The following is a 19,029-nucleotide window of genomic DNA, read 5'->3' as shown; positions in this document are numbered from 1 at the left end:
AGCCCTACCACTTGCCAGGCTGTGTGAACCTAGTCAAACGCTCTCTCCTTTGGGTCGTGACCCCTTTGGGGGTTGAAGGACTCTTTCACACAGGTCACCTAAGATCTTTGGGAAATACAGATACTTACATTATGATAACAGTAGCAAAATTACAGTTATGAAGGAGCAACAAGGGCTGGAGAGATGGCTCAGCTGTTAAAGGCACTGACAGCTCTTCCAGAGGTCCTGAGTTCAAATCCCAGCAACCACATGGTGGCTCACAACCATCTGTAATGAGATCTGATGCCTTCTTCTGGTGTATCTGAAGACAGCTACAGTGTACTCATATACGATAAATACATAGGATAAATAAACATTTAAGTAGCAACAAAAATAATTTTATTAGACACTTGTGTTACCACAGTAGTAAGGTCTAAGAAGCCACAGGGCTGAGAAAACAAAACCTTGTTTACTTCACTACCCCCGAATCCACAGTCCCCTCATATTTGGACTATTTCTAGATTTAAAAATTTTGTTGCTGGGCAGTGGTGGTACACACTTTTCATCCCAGCACAGGTGGGTCTCTGAGTTCAAGACCAGCTTGATCTACGGAGCAAATTCCAGGACAGCCAGGTCTTCACAAAGAAACCCTGTCTTGAAATAAAAAAGTTTTTCTTTTACTTGTTTTGCCCAGGGTATGGTGAGAGACCAGCTTCCAGAATATCGTCCTCTCCTTCTCCCATGTGCTATTCAGGGATCAGCCCGAGGTAATCAGGCTTGGTGGCAAGCATCTTTACCTCTTGCTAAGCCCTACTGTGATAGTTTGAATGGGAACGTCCCTACAGGCTCATATATTTGAATGTCTCATCATCAGGGAGCTGAACTGTTTGAAAGGATTAGAAGGACTAAGAGGTGTGCCTTGCTGGAGAAAGAGAGTCTTTGAGGTTTCAGAAATCCATTCCAGGTCCTGTCGCTCTCCCCCTTTCTGCTGGAGCATCAGGATGTAGATCTCAGTTACTTCTTTAATTCCACATCTGCCATGCTTCCCACCATGACGATAGCAGACTAACCTTATGACACTGTAAGTAGCCACCACCACCCATGTGCTTTCTGTTTTTGAGAGTTGCCTTGGTCATGGTGTCCCTTCACAGCAATAGAATGGTGACTGAGACATCTATTCTAAGTTTTGAAACCACAAGCACCCCCTATTCCAGTCACCAGCCTTGCCTGGCCTAGAAAGTTCAGGGATCTTCAGCTGACCCCTGTTCTCTCATGGGTGATCTCCTGTCTGCAAGGCCTTCCATGCTCCACAAGAGAGCACCGTGTACTCCTCCCTGAAGCAGGCTTCCTCTGACCAGGTAAAAATGGGGTTTCCTGGCTATTTCCACCGCCCCTGGCATTTAATCATGCTACACTGCACCTGCCGCTCATTCTGTGTGTGTGTGTGTGTGTGTGTGTGTGTGTGTGTGTGTGTGTGTGTGTGTGTGTGTGTGTGTGTGTGTGTGTATGTGTGTGTGTGTGTGTGTGTGTGTGTGTGTGTGTGTGTGTGTGATATTCTACCATAGTTAGGACTACCATTTCTGTGATAGAATGCTGTGGTCAGATTCCAGTTCCTGAGGTGAGGGTCTACTTGACTTGTGCTTCCATGTCATACATAGTCCATCACTGAAGAAGTCAGGGCAAGAACCTGGGGGTGGGAGCTGATGCAGAGGCCATGGAGGGGTACTGCCAACTGGCTTTCTCATCATGGCTTCTTCAGCCCCCTTTCTTATAGATCCCAGGACCACCAGCCTAGGGGTGGTGCCACCCACAATGGGCTGCCTCCTCCCATCAATTACTACTTAAGAAAATACCCTACGGCCTGATTGTATGGAGGTATTTTTTCAGTTGAGGTTTCCCTCTTCTCTGATGACTACGTGTCAAGTTGTCATAGAACTAGCCAGCTCACCCTAACAGATATGGAATTAAATAGGAGCTGTTTCAGTTAGGGTCATCATTATTTCGATGAAACACCATAATCAAAAGGCAAGTTGGGACCAGAGAGAGAGAGAGAGAGAGAGAGAGAGGGAGAGAGAGAGAGAGAGAGAGAGAGAATGAATGGGTAGCCCATGCCTTTAATCCCAGTACTTGGGAGGCAGAGGCATGAGGATTTCTGAGTTTGAGGCCACCCTGGTCTACAGAACAAGTTCCAGGACAGTCAATGCTATGAAGAAAAACTCTGCCTCCACAGACAGACAGACAGACAGACAGACACACACACACACAAACACACAAAAAAGGCAGAGAAAAGGGCTTATTTTGGATTATACTTCCACATCATAGTCCATCATCAAAGGAAGTCAGGACAGGAACTCAAACAGGGCAGGAATCTGAAGACAGGAGCTGAGGCAGAGGCCATGGAGGGGTGCTGCTTACTGGCTTGCTCCTCATGGCTTGCTCAGCCTGCTCTCTTATAGAACCCAGGACCACCAGCCCAGGATAACACCACTCATGATGGGCTGGACCCTTCCCCAGCAATCACTAATTTTACAAATGCCTTCCTACAGCCTGAACTTATGGAGGTTCTCATTTGACATTCCCTCCTCTCAGATGCCTACAGCCTGTGTCAAGTTGACATAAAATATTTTATTTATTTATTATATATATGAGTACACTGTAGATGTCTTCAGACACACCAGAGGGCATCAGATCCCCTTACAGATGGTTGTGAGCCACCATGTGGTTGCTGGGAATTGAACTCAGGACCTCGGGAAGAGCAGTCGGGTGCTCTTAACCCCTGAGCCATCTCTCCAGCCCCTCAAGTTGACATAAAACTAGCCAGCACAAGAACTTTAATGGTTGTGCAGTTGTGTGCGTGCGTGCATGTGCACCTGCGTGCACTTGAGTATATGTGGAGGCAGAGGACACCTTCTGACAGTTCCCTCCTGCCTTTATGTGGCTTCTGTGATCAAATGCTGGTCATCAGACCTTCATAACAAGTCATTTACCACGAAGCCATCGGACTGGCCCCGGTTGTGTTCTAACAAAGCATACATAGCCCACACTGTCCTTGAACTCTGTCTTCTTACCTCTGTCTCCCAAGCACCAGGATTACAGTACAACACCGCACCTGGAGATCTTTGTATCTGAAAGTCCGGACAATGTCTTCTTTGTCCCACCAGTAGCTGGCACTTGGCAGGTGTTCCCTGAATATCGACCAGGAGCATGGAAAACCAGATGGCTGGCCTAACTGTCTTTTGGTACAGCAATGTCAGACTGGTCCACTGTTTGCCCTAGGTTCTTTTCCTGCCTGCCCTCCACTCCGAGCTTGTTAAGTGATAGCAAAAACTTACCAAGTGCCTGCACACCCTCAGTCAGGGTCTCGCTCAGGAGCCTAGCCTGTCCTTGAACTCGCAGCAGTCCTCCTGCCTCAGCTCCACTGAGTGCTCAGATTATAGGTATGTACCACCATACTTAGCTAGGGCTGTCGCAGTGCAACTGATAGCCACAGAAGCACATTGAGAGATGCTTACCTAGGATCGCCTGTCCTCAGCACCAGTAAGAGAAGCAGGGTGGGGTAAGGTCCCTTGGGCTGAGAAAGTCCCTCTCCGGATCCCCCTGCCCCCGAGAAACTCCTTTGATGGTCCCATGCATAACCTGTCCTTTTCTGCTCTCCTGATACAGTGTTGTGGTTATGTGGAGCCCAGGCCCCAGCAGGGAGCATGTTTTCAAACGAATAAAACCTCCAAGTGTCAGGAAGGAACCCAGCTATATATTGAAACACAGTTAACAGACATTTACATTTTTGGTATGTAATATATATGTTTCTTTATTAACATGTTAAAAACAAGTAAAGTCTAACAACTATGATCATTTCAAAGTAGTGACACATAAGTGATATTCTGAGATATAAAGCAGGTTTGAAAACATCTGGGATTTCCGTTGGCTACAAAGTCACACATACTGTTAATGCTATTGTGGCCGTTTGCCCAAGTACATAGGGAATGTTAAATTTGTCACAGGTGAGTGAAAATAACGATGTAACTTTTTTTTTCCTATCTAGGTTCACAAATCCCCTGAAATCCTTGGACCCAGCCAAAAGCTTCTGACTACAGCATAGAGCACACCAGTCTGAGCCTTAACTCTGGGAAATGGGTACTCACACCGCTCTCCCTGCGGGAAGCCTGAGCCTAGAAAGGTAAAGGAACCTGCCCCAAATCACCCAGGCTCAACTTGAAGCTCTGTCCCTCTCTCCACACAGAACTGGACCCCAGAGCCGGCACTCCATGGACTCTAACCTAGAATGCCTGCTCGCCCAGGACCTGAGCCCTACAGGGTTCAGCCAGTGAAACAGAGGAACATAGCCCCTTGAAACCACACACACTCAGTTATTTTTATCTCCAGTTTATTTTTTTTTTTTTTAGACTAAGAGCAGAGTATGAAAGTCACAGCCAAAGCACTTGAAAAAGGCCCAGGATGGGTGGGGACCACAGAGGGTGGGCAGGGCAAGGTCCTGGGAGTTGGTTCCGGGCTCAGGGCTGGAAGGGAGGGGGCGTTGTTGTTATGGTCTCCAAAAGTGTCTGTGCGTTGCATAGGTCCTGTCTTCACAGAAGACAAAAGAGGGGCCAGGGGGGTCCCAAGGGGGGCCTAACCTGGTGGGGAAGGGTCTGAATATGGAAGGGGAAGTCAAGAAAGGTGAAGGTTAAGAAGGGGAAGGGACTCTGTCTGTCTGTACATTATATATAGAGATATAGAGTCTGTACATGCCTGTCTGGCACCCCAATGCCCACCCCTGTCCGCTGCCTGCCCCCCCCCAGGGGTGTCTATTTGTAAACTTGGATTCAATCCAAACCACAGTCCTCTATGTGGGAGTAGAGGGAGGAGGACATGCTTATTGCTGTAAACAGGGGAAGGGGCAGCCTGAGGCTCCACCCCTCACCCATCTAGTCCCCCTCCCCACGTTCTGCCCCAGAAGAGAGTGACAGGGGCATCTCCCATGCTTCATTTGTTCTCTCTGGGGCATATCTGCCTCTTGGGGGACAAAGAGGGAGGGCACCGAGGGTCAGGAAAAGGTACCAGGGGCCAGGGAGTCCTGAGCACTGCCTTTATAGCCCCCAGGTTTGGTACCAAACATTACCAAAGCCACAGGCCACCTGGGACCTGTGGCTGTCCCTGTGCCTGATCCACCACGGTGCTTGTCCTAGAGAGTGTGGGCAAAGAGGGCAGGCACAGATAGTGTACAGTGCAGACCCCACTCCCAACCATGAGCAGAAGGATGTAGGCCCCACAGCTGGCTCCCTGCTCCTTCTCAGCCCTGCCCCACCTCTCTCTGTCATAGGAAGGGGCAGAGCTAGGAGGCCAAGAGCGTCATGAGGAAGAAGGCGATGCCCACGGCCAGAGGCAGGTGTTCCCGCTTGGGGCTGGTCCCACTGATGCTCTTCTCAAGCTTGGGCACCTGGGGATTCTCTCCCTCAAAGTCTTCTGTGGAAAGATAAATAGGTGCACTGGTAAGGGCTGGGCTGTGCGCTGGGGGCGGGGGGGCACGCGGCGGCGGCAGCAGCAGCAGCAATGGAGCCAGGGATGTGACCACCCACGGGGGGAGGGGCAGGAAGGGCTCGCGTCCCAAGGGAAGGCATGCGGAAAAAAAAGAGCAGGCACTGGGAAGGGGGCTGCGATTCCAGCAGTGGCCACCAGAGGGCGCTGCGCAGACTCACCCAACACGTTGATCTTCACATTGGGGCCCATGGTGAACTGGGGGAGAGTGGGGACCGGCTTCTCCCCGGAATGCGATGCTGCGGGGTGGGGTGCGGGTGGGGAGAGAGGAGGGGAAAGTCAGGGCCAGGACCCCCTCCCCCTGCTACAGCTGGGGAGCTATCCCGATCGCCTGTGCCCTCCGCCCCCAGCCCCAGGAAGCCAAGGGAGCCCCAAAGCAGGGAGGCAAGGATGCGGACATGGTTGGAAACCGACGCTACTCACTGGAGGCGCAGCAGACGAACACCTTCATCCTCAGACACTTCCAATGCAGGTTGTGAGTGGGCGTGGCTGGGGAGGAGACTGGGCCTGAGTTGCTTTGACTCACTTGGTGCCCTTGCAGTCTTAACAGACTCTCATCCCCCTCCAAATTCCCGCATCCGGCTGTGTCCCCGAGTAACTGTTCCAACCTTTCTTTGGGCATTGGTCACCATGACTTCGTAGCCAGCCCAACCCAACAGAAATACTCTGCAGCCTAATTTGGGACTGTCACCAACCCGCCCGCCCCCAGCCCCCAGCCTCACAACTTCTCAGAACCGAACCGCTGAAGCCTTTCCCTGGTGACCACTACAACGGCTGGCCCGGGATCCCCGGGACTCCACCCTGTCATTCAGAAGACGGAGGACGCAGCACTCACAGATATAGTAGTATTCTTGGCCGGCATGGAATTCATAGCCCAGCGAGAAGGCGCTGTAGCGCTGGAACTTCTCGGAGAACTTGATGGGGCTGTGCGAGGCGTGCTGCCGGTTGCATTCCCAGCGCTTGGAGCCTTGGCTGGCGTTGCAGGTGCGGTAGCCGCTCAGGTTCACCATGTATAGTACGTACTGTTCCGCCCCGCCGCCAGGCCCTGAGCTGTTGTAGTGAGGACAGTAAATATCCAGATAGTCGTTCACGTTCACTTGCACCGTGTAGCCCTCTCGCCGCAGGCTGTGGACAAATGAAGTGGATCAGAGAAGAAACCCCAATTCTCCAATGCTTTTCATGTCAACACCCTGCAGACCTTCATTAGAACACTACACACACACACACACACACACACACACACACACACACACACACACACACACACACACACACACCATAAAACTTCAAAACTTCAGCCCCACACTCTCTTGGCTTTTCCTACAATCTTTTCTCAGCCCATTTCTGAACCCACAGTCCAGTGTTCCAGTCCCCGGTGTCCTCGCCTTTTTGGCCTGTCCTTCTTTTTGTGGCCACCAGAGGGTAGCAAAAGCACAAGGAAGCCTGGCCTACCTCTTAAGAGAGGAGAGGGAGAGGGGCGGAGGAAAGAAGGAAGCTAGCTCTGGTTGCCACAGAAACAGCACAGGCCCCAACGACTCCCAGACCCCAGGCCCGGATTTCCTCAGTCCATTCCCCATAATTCAGCAGGCCGGAGGAGGGACTGAAGGAATGGAAGGGTAGGGTGAAAGTAGAGCGATCCCTTCCTTGGAACCCAAGCCTATGACTTCTCCCAGAATGCCTTCTTGCTGCTGCAGGTCCACCCTCCAGATCAGTCGGACAGGACTTGCCCTCATACACACATGTATGGCGGCTTCGTGTACATACATGCACAAGTTCTATGGCACAAACACAAAAATGTCCACCACCCACTCATAGGCAGCAGACACTCAGAAAAACTAGATTGCATGTGTGTGAAGCCTACGCCAGTTTTAGCTGGACCCAACAATCTTAGGGGTTCCCCCTGTATTTCCTACATGGCAAGACCTCTATCTTTGTGCTTCTGAGTCCCATTTACCTCCATCCTGAGGCCATAAACAATGAAGTCCCCAACAACCTGACACAGAGCAGGGAGCTGAAGAGCTCAGCGTCAGGTTCTACCTGTCTTTGTGCCAAGACTTCTGCTTCATTCCACACCTTTCTCCACCTAGATGCCACTGCCCTCACCACCACCACGGTAATGCTGGCAGAGTAAGGAGAGCACAGGGCCTAGACAAGATGACGATGCCTGTGACATTCCAGATGAGTCTCTGGGACAGGTCCCCTGGAGCCCTCGCCTGCCTGATAGTCTCATCTAAGTGCTGCTCCTGCGTGGTGGCATAGACTGGTGTAGGGATGACAGAGGCAGCTCAATGCACACGTGTGGAGGAGTGGGTAGAAGTCTTCTTTAACTTCTTTAAGGCAAGTACCACACATGTTGGTATGGAACTATAGCGGACATGGGAGAGCATGGGCCTCTTGGTAAGATGTTAAACTGTTGGGGTCCCTAGGCCCTGAGAACTCACCGAGGGAAAGAACTGGCTGTTCATGTCACCAATCAGTACCTTGTTTCACAAACAGTAATTAGACACATTAGGGAAATGAGCGTGGAGGTCTCTAGACAGGCCTTGAGGGTCCTCTCTGACATTACCCAATGTCATTGGCTATACTTGGGCTGCCCGGTCCCCAAGACTAGCAACGAGGCAGATGGGTAACAGCTGGTGTTTGGACTCTCTAGTAAGAACGGGCACAGCCTTCTTGAGTCATCAGGAATGCCACCAGTCCCACTTGGTTCCCATGGGAGTGATGGGTCACTCGGGCCCCTCCCTGTCCCTGGCACTCAGGTGGGCAGGAGTCTCGCCAGGGTGCTGGGAGCAGGAAAACGGGTTAGACAAGGCCCGGCTGCTCCCAGGCACCACCCATGCATTTTATGTCCATCCCAAACCATCATCTCTGTTCTTCCCTAAGGACCTGGGGAGGGGGCCACCAGCCAGCCAGGACAAGGTGCCAGGCCTGGGGCAGCCCCACAGTTACCCTGGGGCCTTGTTCCCTTGGCCTCCCCCATGTATCCGGTTTGATTTTGAAGCAGCTCCTCCCTACAGCTGCCCTACCCCTCCAACCACACACCCCAGTACAGTGGATTTTAAGCCAACTCCAGAGATATTCCTACAAGTGGTGCCTCAGTTTCCTCAAGAGGGTGAGCTGGGTATATAGTGGTTGTTGTTTACCTATCCCTGTCATTGATGGCAGAAAAGCCCCAGAAATTAACCCCCCTCCAACGTGGCCATGTGTTCATGTGGCTCAAAACCTGCTGGGGAGTTAGTTGTATCCAGTTGGTATCTGGTGGAGAGAGCAGAAGGCCGGGTGCCAAAAATCCCAAACCATAACTCCTAGGAGACCCGACCTGTCTGTTAGGCACAACCTCTTTAATAGAATCTGTCATCCTACTTAGCCTTAGCAGTACAGGGACATGCATATAGGCCCCAGCTGCTAACCACGCCTCCAGGGTTACCCCCCTCCTATGCTCAGCGTGTGGTGGGCCAGCATCTGGGGACTGTGCCCGCAGTTCCTTCAGGGAGTTTCCATTCTTCCCTCCATTTCATCCCCTTGTTGCCTCCCACTTCTCCGCAGAAAGGCGTCCTCACTGCTCTTCTACAGGGCTTACTTGGTCCCACCCGGCTTGCAACGACCCGGTGCATCCCAACTCTTCCCACATCAACAGCGCCCCTGCTTCCTAGGTCCGCAGAACTCAGCCTTCAGCTTTCAGTGTCCGCGGGGGGTACGGTACAGAGATGGGGGAGCGGAGAAGGAGCAAACGTCTCCCCCTGGGGCAATTAGGGGCAGGTAAACAGGGTGCCTAACAAGACCCGGGAGAAGGGAAGGTTCCCATGAGATTCTAAACTTGTTAAACCCCTATCCTCGGCTTTAGAAGCCAAGATGTAGAGTTCAGGGAGTGGAGAAAAACGCAGAGACTAGGTTCTTCCCTTCTAGTGCGCGCCCCCGAGGCTGCGCGCCGCCCGCTCCAGCAGGCGAGGCCCGACCACGTGTGCGCGGCGTGGAGTCCGCGCGCCAAGGCTGGGGGGTGGGGGTGGGCAGTGGCGGCGGCGGGAACGCTCCCAGGGCGGCGCTTGCACACTGACACCCCCGCGCCCCAGCAGCTCCGGCCTGGAGGAGCAGCAGCGCGCCGGTCACCCCCGCCCCTCGACCCTGCGACAGTAGCGACAGCAGCGGCGGCGGAGGTTTATTGATCTGCAGCGGCGGAGAAGAGCGAGGACCCGCCGAAAGCGAGACACGCAGAGATGGAAAGACTCTGCCATATACAGAGGGGTGGCGAACACAGACGGATTCGCCCGAAAGGGGAAAGGGAGGGAGGCACAGAGAGAGAGAGAGAGGGGAAGCCAGAAACTGGGAGAGGGAGGAAATGAATGAGGGGGAAAAAAAACGGCAAAGAGTCAGCATCAGATCCAGGGAGGCCCACAGCAGAGAAGACAGCGCAGAGAAATCTGGACACACTGGCGAGCAGATGAAAACAGACCACCACGGACGAAGCAGAGGTCTCAATAAATATTTGTTGAATGAATGTGTGAATGAAAGTGATCAGCAGCAGCAACGTTTCCTAGATAGGTAAGGAGAGCACGAGAAAAAGATGCTCTTGAGAGAGTACCAACGCCTTCGTTTTAGTTTACAGAAATGAAGCGCTGGCAAGGGAGATAGACAATTTGGCCCTCAACACCGCCCCCATTCAGTCCCCGACTCAGGAGACCCCCGACTTCACACTCTCATCACTCCCTCCAATGAGGCTGCTCCCACCGCGACCTAGTTTCTGGGCCAGGTTAGGGAAAGGTCTCGCTTATTCCCAGGGACTAACTCAATGGGCTGAATGGGGCAAGGGGTGATGGCTAGGTAGCTAGGGCAGAGCCACCCGCCCTAGGTCTGTCAAAGGAGACTACTGCACGTGTCCCACCAGCACCCTCCCACGTGACCCCAAGAGGCGGGGTCGCAGACCCTCCCCACGTGACCCCAAGGGGCAGAGACCCTCTACACGTGATGGGAGGTGGGAGCCAGGAGCCTAGATCACGTGACTATGGGGGGGCCTGGGAGCCTGTGGCTCAGTCCGGCCCCGCCCCCAGCTCCCCGGCCCTCTCCACTCCCGGCTCTGGAGCACGTCGCTCTCACGATTTATGGGGCCGCGGATGCCGCAGTGAGAGAGCTGGGGAGCCCGGGCGCAGCGGCAACAAAGGCCCGGGAAGCGGGGCGGGGGCGGCAGCGGCCTCCTGGTCCGGTGTGCGCCGCCTCCTACCTCCGTCGGTCTCTGCCCACACCGGAGTGGAGAGGGCGAAAGGAGGTTCTGGGAACCAGGCTCTCCCATCCCGTTCCGGAGCTTTCACCTGCGCCCAGGTGTATGCGGGGGAGGGGAACCTGATCAACGCTCCCCTCAAGGCTATTTCCACACCCCCTAGGCTCTGGCATGCTATGAGCAGTGGGGTTCCCCAAGGGTGGCGGGGAACCCAGGGTCTCTCACCTGCGAGCTCTCTGCTCGTGCCAGACTGTAGCGGGGCGGGGGTCGGACGTGTAAATCTTAGGGGGTGGAGGGAATGAGGAAGATAGATACAGGAGGGTAGTCAGCCCTCAGGGCCCCCCGGGGAGGATGGAGTCCCGCTCCGGGGGGGAGGGGCTGCAACCCCACCCCCGAGGTTTCCATGGGAAGCGAAAGGGGGGCGTCATTAGCTCATCCCCACCCCCAGTCTGACACTCTGGGCGCGAGGAGAAAGAGGGGGAGGCGCAGAGCCCCAAACAACAAAGAGCAGAGCGGCAAGCAGGAGCCCCTCCCCCGGAAGGTTGGGGGTCGTGGTCGAGGCCCTTCAGGTCCCCTCCCCTGGGGTCTCACCATTTGTTCCCTAGCGGGCCCCCAGGGCGGAGAGTCAGAAGCAAAGCTGCCGCCACCGCCCGGGCAGGTGTGACAGTGATCCCCGTGTCCCCAGGGATCCCCCTACCAATACACTAGGGTGGCCAGAGTGATACACACGACCGCTCGGCAGGGAGAAGACAAGGGCAGCAAGGACTGTGCAGAATGATGGCCCGGTCCGGCAGCCGGCACCGGGCCGCCGCGCCACACACCGGAGGAAACCACACGGCCGCCCTGACACCCGCCCAGACCGCGGCGGCGCCAAGAGCCACCCCAGCCCAGACAAGACTGGCCACGCGGACACCGACCGCAGCCCCCTCCCCGACCTGCCGCCCGCTCCCACCCCTAGACGGTCGCCGACGCAGACACACAAATCACACACAGACACACGCACACTGACAGCCGCGCACGCCCGTTCACACTCAGTGCCATACGCCGTCCCTACCCTCAGTGCGTGTGTGTGTGTGTGTGTGTGTGTGTGTGTGTGTGTGTGTGTGTGACATGCCGACATCTCTGCCTTCTTCTCACCAGTACCCTGCGTTCCCAGGGCCCCCCAACTTCTCGACCCTGCCCCGGCTCACCCCAGCAGGGCTTATTCACACAACCAGAGCAACCCATTCCCCTTCGTTCTGAGGAGGCGGCGAATCGGAGTTCCTGCCTTAATGCCGAACCCCACTTTTAAAACCAAGAGTCTTAAGCAGAGCCCCATCAACATCTATAGGCTGAAAACAGGTCATCCTTCAGCTCCCAAATGCAGCGGCCTATCCCCAGCACACCGGTACTCAGACTTCAACCTAGCCCAAAAGAGCGTGGATGGTGGGGGAGACTACGGGACGGAGAACACTATTCCAAAGGCGAGAAACAAAGATGGGGTTAGGGACCCCCAACAGCCTCCTCCGCACGGCTAGAGCGCTCTTTACTATGCCCCAACAGCTTCTCTCAGACACCCCGAGTTTCACAGACGCCCACGTAGTGCGTCCCCTCTCCCTCGCCTCTCGGCACCAAGCCTGTCTCCCAGGACTGCCGCCAGGTTCCCCTAGGACTTCTCGGGCCCACCAGCTCCCCCATCACTGACGCGGGACGCACGGGTTCTCCGGGTCCCCGACTCACTGCTGGTTGGAGCTGTTCCAGTATACCGCATGCCGGTTTCCCAGCGCGCCCCCAGGCCCCTGGGCCAGCAGCGGCAGCAGCGGCACGGGCACGAGCAGCAGCAGCAGCAGCAGCGGAGCCGCCGCCATCCCCGGAGCCGCCGCCGCCGCCGCCCCCCGACTGAGCCCCGCGCTCCCGGCTTCTCAGCTTCCCAGCTCCCTGCTGCCGCCGCTGCCAGCCCCCAACCTTAGTCACGCCCACAATCCTTCCCTCCGCCCTTCTGGGCGCGCCCCCGAAGCCCCGCCCCTGGCGCGCTCACGCGGGGCTCCGCCCCACTTGAGCCCAGAGCGCGCCGCGCGTGGGCGACCCATACTGTGTAGCCCCTTTAGGAACAACTCGTCTCTCCTCTCTCCTAGGTGATTTGCTGCAGCAGCTTGCGTCTTTAGCTCCCCCAGGCTGGAGTTCACAGAAGAATTTGGAAGCCAAGACCTGGACATACATCTTGTATAGATCTACACCTTTCTCCATGGACTATGGGAGTGTTGAGGAGCGAAGGTCTACGTCTGGAGTAAGCAGGACTAGATCCATATCTAAACGAAGTTGGACCTCTCCTTCCTCCACCCCCTTTCCATGTGTGCAAGGAGTTAAATGGACACAAGATGGGAAAGCCCTCAGGTGGCTCCAGGAGCTAACCGCTGGCTGCCTGACGACTGGCTGGCATGAGCATGAAGGCTTGTTTTTCCTGAAGCCAAAGCATAGCAGCTCACCTTTTAGGGGCTGGGGATAGTAGCTACACCCCTTTAATCCTGGCACTCTAGAAGCAGAGACAGGTAGATCTCTGTGAGTTGAAGGCACCCCACGTAGGTCTGTGTAGCAAGTTCCAGGCCAGGCAGGGCTACATAGTGAGACCCTGTTTCAAAAAAAAAAAAAAAAAAAAAAAACCCTTCTGTGGTAATCCAGGGCAAAGGTATTTGGTGGTAGTGGTGAGTTGTCAAGGCAGGAGCCAGTTGGAGCCGAACAGGAATGGAGTAGTCTTCTTGGCAAGCCCACAAAGGGCCCCTGACTGCCTCCGATTCCCTCAGTGATGTCCTTAGGCATGCTCATTCCTGCTTCCACAGATGCTTTCTCTAAGGACAGAGGGCACCTTATATTCCAGCACTTGCCACAGCAGTTGTCCTCCTAGGACTTCCTGGGGACATGTAGGCACAAAGATGACATGCACACAGGGATGGGACAAAAAAAAATTAAGGTATATGTAGGAAGCAGGAACCAATGAATGCTTGACACACAGTCCAATATAGGCACACAAGATGCCTAGAAAGGGGGTTGGGGATTTAGCTCAGTGGTAGAGCGCTTGCCTAGGAAGCGCAAGGCCCTGGGTTCGGTCCCCAGCTCCGGAAAAAAAAAAGAACCAAAAAAAAAAAAAAAAAAAAAAAAGATGCCTAGAAAGAAGAAATTGGTAGAAACAGAGGCCTATAGACAGAGACGCTGAAGTATGTAAGTCTCTCTTCTCCCAAATAAATGATCTACACGCTCTCTTTGTGAGAGATCCAGAATACAGATCTAGTAGGCATTCACCCTTTATCTTGTCTGTTTTCCAGAAGCCCAGCCTGAAAGGCAAAGCAGAACCCTGCCTGATTGGGTTCTTAGAACCACAGCACCTGTGCCCAGGGAGGCTGGCCTATGGCTGTTTCCTTGTGCTTCAAGAGGCAGGACAGTTAGCAGCACCCTCTATCAATTTACCTTTGGCAGTACCAGGCCCCGGCCACACGCCTGCTTTGGGCATTGTGTTTGGGGGCAGGGCAGTTCATGCCCAGTAGGTGCTCTGCCTCCCTGCTGCTAAGCAAGAGTGGGTGCTGTCCTCATGGGATACTTCTCCACTCCCGGGAGATATCTTCTCTCTTCTTGGGAGCCAGAAAACAAATGAGGTCCTTTGAGATGGGAACGAGGGACTTTGCAAGCAGCTCTCTTCATTCCCAAAGAGATTTGCTTCCCCCAAATAATGCTGACCTGCCTACTCCGGGGAGCACAAGTTCCAACTCCAGCCCCTCATGCCATGCCTTTGCTTCAAAACCGTAAGCTTCTCTCTGTAAGGCAGAGTAACCAGAGAACCTGTCTAATAAGCAGAGTGAGTTCAGGGTGCTGGATTGGTCCACAACGTTGACTTCCATTGTTTGAAACCTTAGGTTCCTGTTTCTAGAATCTGGGCTCCAAACTGGGAATGTATTTATTGGCACAGCATTTGTACGAGACCCTAGGTTCAATCCCCATTACCGGAAACAAATAATAAAGCCTGTTTTTTATGTAAAGACTTGTGTGGCTTGGGCCCCATACCCTAGAGCCCAGACATTTCTCTCTAGACTGTAGGACTCTACCCTCTCTGTCCAATAATCATACATAGAGCTTCACAGTGGTGGCTCACAGATTAAGAGCATTTGCTATTCTTCCAGAGGACCCCAGTTCGATTCCCAGGACCCACACCAGATGGTTCACAACTGCCTGTACCTCTAGTTCCAGTGGATCTTATACCCTCAAAGGGTACCGGTACTCATATATTCATATGTGTGTGTTTGTGCACACACACACACTCTCACACACACAAGAGGGTCCACACATAATTAAATATAATTTTTTTTTTAAAAAAGGGAGACGTTTCCTTTGAACCTGGGGCACTCTTTGTTTAACCCTGAGCTTAAGATCATCCTTCTTTTCTCTGGCCAAAATCTGACTTTCAACACTTCATGGGGCCTGTGTCTGTCTATGGGGCCCGTGTCTGTCTGTGGGGCCTGTGTCTGTGGGGTCTGATCCTCTAGTATCCAGGCTTCTTCCATGGAAGTGTTGGCTGACTGATTTGGGCCCCTCTGTGAAGATTCTGTCTCTAGACTGTGCGCTCTTGGGAAGTGGTGCTTTGTACAAAAACAAAGGTGCAACATCCTTTGGTGGGAAGTGGGCTTATGTGTCTCTCCATCCTAGTAAGGGAGTGTGAGCTAATGGCAGCTTCTTCTTGCCCTGGGTTGTAACTTTTTTGTACCAAGTACAAACTTCACAAGGGTATGTGGCAGTTCTGTGTACAGAACATGCAGTATACACTCCTCCAGCTGCAGCGCTGTCCAAAAGCCTCAAGGCGACTGGGGGTTTATGTATTTAATAATTTATGTATTTATTTACTAATTTATTTACTTATTTGAGATAGGGTCTCTCCATGTATTGTTGGCTGTCCTAGAACTGATTATTTATAATTATTTAGACCAGGTTAGCTTCAAACACTCGCCACTGCCTCCAGTGCTGGGATTAAAGGTGTGTGCCACCATGCCTGGCCGGGGCTGGGATTCTTGAAGGACTAGGTCTCTGTGAATGGGATGAGCTACTCTTTATGCCTAGGGCCTGGTGTGTGGCAGGAGAAGTCCTCTATCAGTGGGGAGTAGGCCTTTGTCTGTATCTGTGACTCCAGTCACTCTTGACTGACACCAGTAGGAATGGGTTATCTGGCTGGCACTGCCAGCCAGCACCCATGTGCATACACACCTACGGCACTGCAGGCTGTGACATGGGACACAGGCAGGAAGTTCCACAAAACAATACTGACCACTGCTGCAGAGGACATGTCCTGATAGCTGTCTTTTGTTTCATTCTTTAAAAGTATACTTGTACGCTGAAGAGATGGCTTTGTAGGTAAGAACACTTTTTACCCTTGCAACGGACCTGGGTTTGATTCCCAGCACCCATATGGCAGCTTATGGCCACCTGTAATTCCAGTTCCATGAGATCCACCTCCTCTTCTGGCCTCTTCAGGCACTAGGCACACACATGGTACATAGGCATACATGCAGGCAAAACACCCATACACATAAAATTATAAAATAAGGGGCTTTGTTTGCTTGCTTGAGGAGAGGGTCTTACTACGTAGTCCTGACTGTCCTAGAACTCCTTATGTAAACCAGGCTGGCCTTGAACTCACAGAGATCCACTTGCCTCAACCTCCTGGCTGCTAGGATTAAAGTTGTGTACCAACATACCCAGTCTTTTTTGTTTGTTGGTTTGTTGTTGTTTCAAGAAAGGGTTTCTCTCTGTAGCCTTGGTTGTCCTGGGACTCGCTCTGTAGACTAAGCTGGCTTCCAACTCATAGGGACCCACCTGCCTTTGCCTCCAAATGCTGGGATTAAAGGTGAGCACCGCCACCCAATTACATTTTTTTTTTTAAATAAATCAGGTAGAGTGGTGACTATAATCCCAGAGCTTTGGAGGGAGAGGCAAAGAGGATCAAAAGTTCCAGATCATCTTCAGCTATAAAATGAGTTTGGGGCCAGCCCAGGCTAAATGAGACTCTGTTTCAAAGTGATAATTTGATCAAGCTGCCTGCTACTAATAAAATCAGTTCCTGGTTTCATCTCCCACAGTAGGTCATGTAGGTCACAGACCTAAGTGTGAAACTCTGAAACATTAGGCCAGACGCTGATCTGCTGTCTGTGAAGCTGGAGTTTTCTCCATGGGGCTGCTCCTCAGCGCCTCAGGCCCCGCTGGCCCCAGGGCTGGGTGCCATGACCTCCCCAGACTCCTCAAAAATTCTGACGCGGTGCTACTGCATTCTCTCCACCCCTGGGAGCCAAGGAATCAGGAAGCTGAGCAGGTCTAGGGCACAGGCTGTGTAGCCCAAGGCAGCTCCCAGGACATGGAGTAGCAACCACAGAGCTGAGCTTAGTTCAATAAATCATGGAGGCTAGGGCCTGGGGGAGGGGACGGCTGCAAGGGGAGGGGGCTGGATAAATAATTCATTAAACAAATAAACAAGGATCCTGTGAGAGGGAAGCTTAGGCATGGTGTGAGCAGGAGCGGCGGCCGCCAGCTCCTGACATGAAATATTCACGGCTCTGCACCCTTCGCAGGGTCACGGGTGTTCTGCTGTGTGAGTACCACAGACACCTGGGCACGATGGGGCGGGGCCAGCTGCTCCGTTCTTCTGACTTCTGAGGCTGTGTGTCCACGGGGCCCTGTGGTATGCTCAACTACCTGAGGTGACATGGAGACACACATGGGATAAGACAATTTGACTGACAGTGGAGGACACAGTGCCCCTTGTCTAGGATACAGGAAATTCGGATGCAGGACTTAGGTGGTGAGGTCAGAGTGTAATAACCGCAATTCCTACCCATGCCCTGATTCCTCTACTGGGCCTAGAAAGCCAGGGGGCTGTAGGAGGTGACATCTCTGGGGTATTAAATTAGGGATGTAAGTACCTTTGGTGGTACCTGAAGAAAGACTGGGAAGGAGGAAACATGTGCAATGTTAGCGTGAACCTAGTAGGCAGTACTCAGTGGCTTGCCTTGTCATTTACCTTCTCCGAGTCGGCTTTTCTTATCTCTCCAGTGGGGTCAATCATACCTTCCCTGACTCGAGAAGTTGCTGTCGCCAAGATCAAGATCCATACTCTCTGGGAAGCACTTAGTCCAGTGCTTAAGGCTCGTGAGGTGCTTGATTAATGGGGGCTTCGTCAGAACTGTTGTTAAGAGGTTACCTCCTTGCTCTGCCCACCTAGACCAGCCCAGAATCCGTTTCCACTGTTTTCCTTAATTTTAAAGCTTTCTTGACAGAGAAATGTGACCTAGGGCTTAGAGAGTAGGAAAAGATTGAATAAATCGAAGGAAAAGGGTGTCATATTTTAAAAAAAGTCTTAGCCTGTGTGGTGGTACACAGCCTTGACCCCAGCATTCAGGAGGCAGAGGCAGGTAGATCTCTGTGAGTTCAAGGGTAGTAAGGGCTACATATGTCTAAATAAATAAATACATAAATAAATAAATAAATAAATAAATAAATAAATAAATAAATAAGAAATAACCCTTCTGGGTTGGGGATTTAGCTCAGTGGTAGAGCGCTTGCCTAGCAAGCGCAAGGCCCTGGGTTCAATTCCCAGCTCCGAAAAAAAAAAAAAGAAAAGAAAAGAAAAGAAAGAAATAACTCTTCTTCAAACTGTGGGAGAAGGCCCTCTCTACCTTCTCAGACCCCACAGCCACTTCTTAATATCCTCAAACTGTTCCTAGATCTGATGCTCACCAAAGTTTTGACTTCTAGAAAGTGGTTATGAAGAGACAGGAAGACCTGGTGCAGAGGTCTTTGAGTCGGGTATCACCACCCAGACCCCATCTTCATTGTCAGAGCTCTGGCCCCCATCCTCTGTCCAACAATCAGGGTATCCCTGGCAATGGAGTTTATGCCTGGGCAAAGACCGGAGTGGGTGGGGAGAAATCCAGGCTGTAGAGTCAGGGTGGAGTATCTGGCAAGCTCTCAGCAAGCCCTTCCCCAGCCCTCTCCTGTCCCCTGGAAAGGATCAGCTCCCCAGGGAGAGAGCCAGCAGACAGGTCTGAGCTGGTCTGTTCTTTTACACAGAAGTGGCGGGGGAGGGGACTTGGGCTCCCGGTGGAGAGTGGTAGATGTAACACCCATGTCATTTGGGGAATCAGAGGCAGAATGGTCCACCATGCCTAGGAGTACCCTACAGCCTGGAGCCCGGCCCTTTGTCTCCCTTGGCCAGACTGCTGCTGCTTTAGGAGTTAGGTTTCTGCCCTCTCATGTGAAGATAAGGTCGGCCCACCTTTCCCATGGAGCCGACATCA

General features: G+C 52.9%; 1 protein-coding gene across 3 annotated transcripts; it reads right to left on the bottom strand.

Moving 5' to 3' along the window:
- Window positions 1-3,760: 3,760 nt before the first annotated feature.
- Efna3 (ephrin A3) lies at window positions 3,761-12,661 on the bottom strand. Of its 3 annotated transcripts, none has more exons than XM_032897979.1 (5): window positions 12,443-12,661; window positions 6,347-6,636; window positions 5,935-6,000; window positions 5,673-5,750; window positions 3,761-5,439 (listed from the first exon to the last, which is right to left on the bottom strand). In XM_032897979.1, exons 1-5 carry the CDS (start codon window positions 12,568-12,570, stop codon window positions 5,309-5,311), a joined length of 693 nt encoding a protein of 230 aa, XP_032753870.1. In that variant the 5' UTR covers window positions 12,571-12,661; the 3' UTR covers window positions 3,761-5,308. The 3 variants fall into 3 exon arrangements, with proteins under 3 accessions (XP_032753870.1, XP_032753872.1, XP_032753871.1); XM_032897981.1 differs by lacking the exon at window positions 12,443-12,661 and adding an exon at window positions 12,419-12,439; XM_032897980.1 differs by lacking the exon at window positions 5,673-5,750.
- Window positions 12,662-19,029: the final 6,368 nt, after the last annotated feature.

This window comes from Rattus rattus, chromosome 3 (assembly GCF_011064425.1).
Source record: "Rattus rattus isolate New Zealand chromosome 3, Rrattus_CSIRO_v1, whole genome shotgun sequence".
NCBI classification, from domain to species: Eukaryota; Metazoa; Chordata; class Mammalia; order Rodentia; family Muridae; genus Rattus; species Rattus rattus.
The sequence above is the reverse complement of the archived record's forward strand: the minus strand, read 5'-3'. Positions and strand labels throughout refer to the sequence as shown.

Excerpts from the sequence above, each read along its gene's own strand:
- Efna3 (XM_032897979.1), bottom strand. The coding sequence starts at position 12,570 with ATGGCGGCGGCTCCGCTGCTGCTGCTGCTGCTGCTCGTGCCCGTGCCG. Across the intron at positions 6,001-6,346 it reads CCAAGAATACTACTATATCT|CCACGCCCACTCACAACCTG; the intron begins GTGAGTGCTGCG and ends TCTCCTCCCCAG. Across the intron at positions 5,440-5,672 it reads TGTGAAGATCAACGTGTTGG|AAGACTTTGAGGGAGAGAAT; the intron begins GTGAGTCTGCGC and ends ATCTTTCCACAG.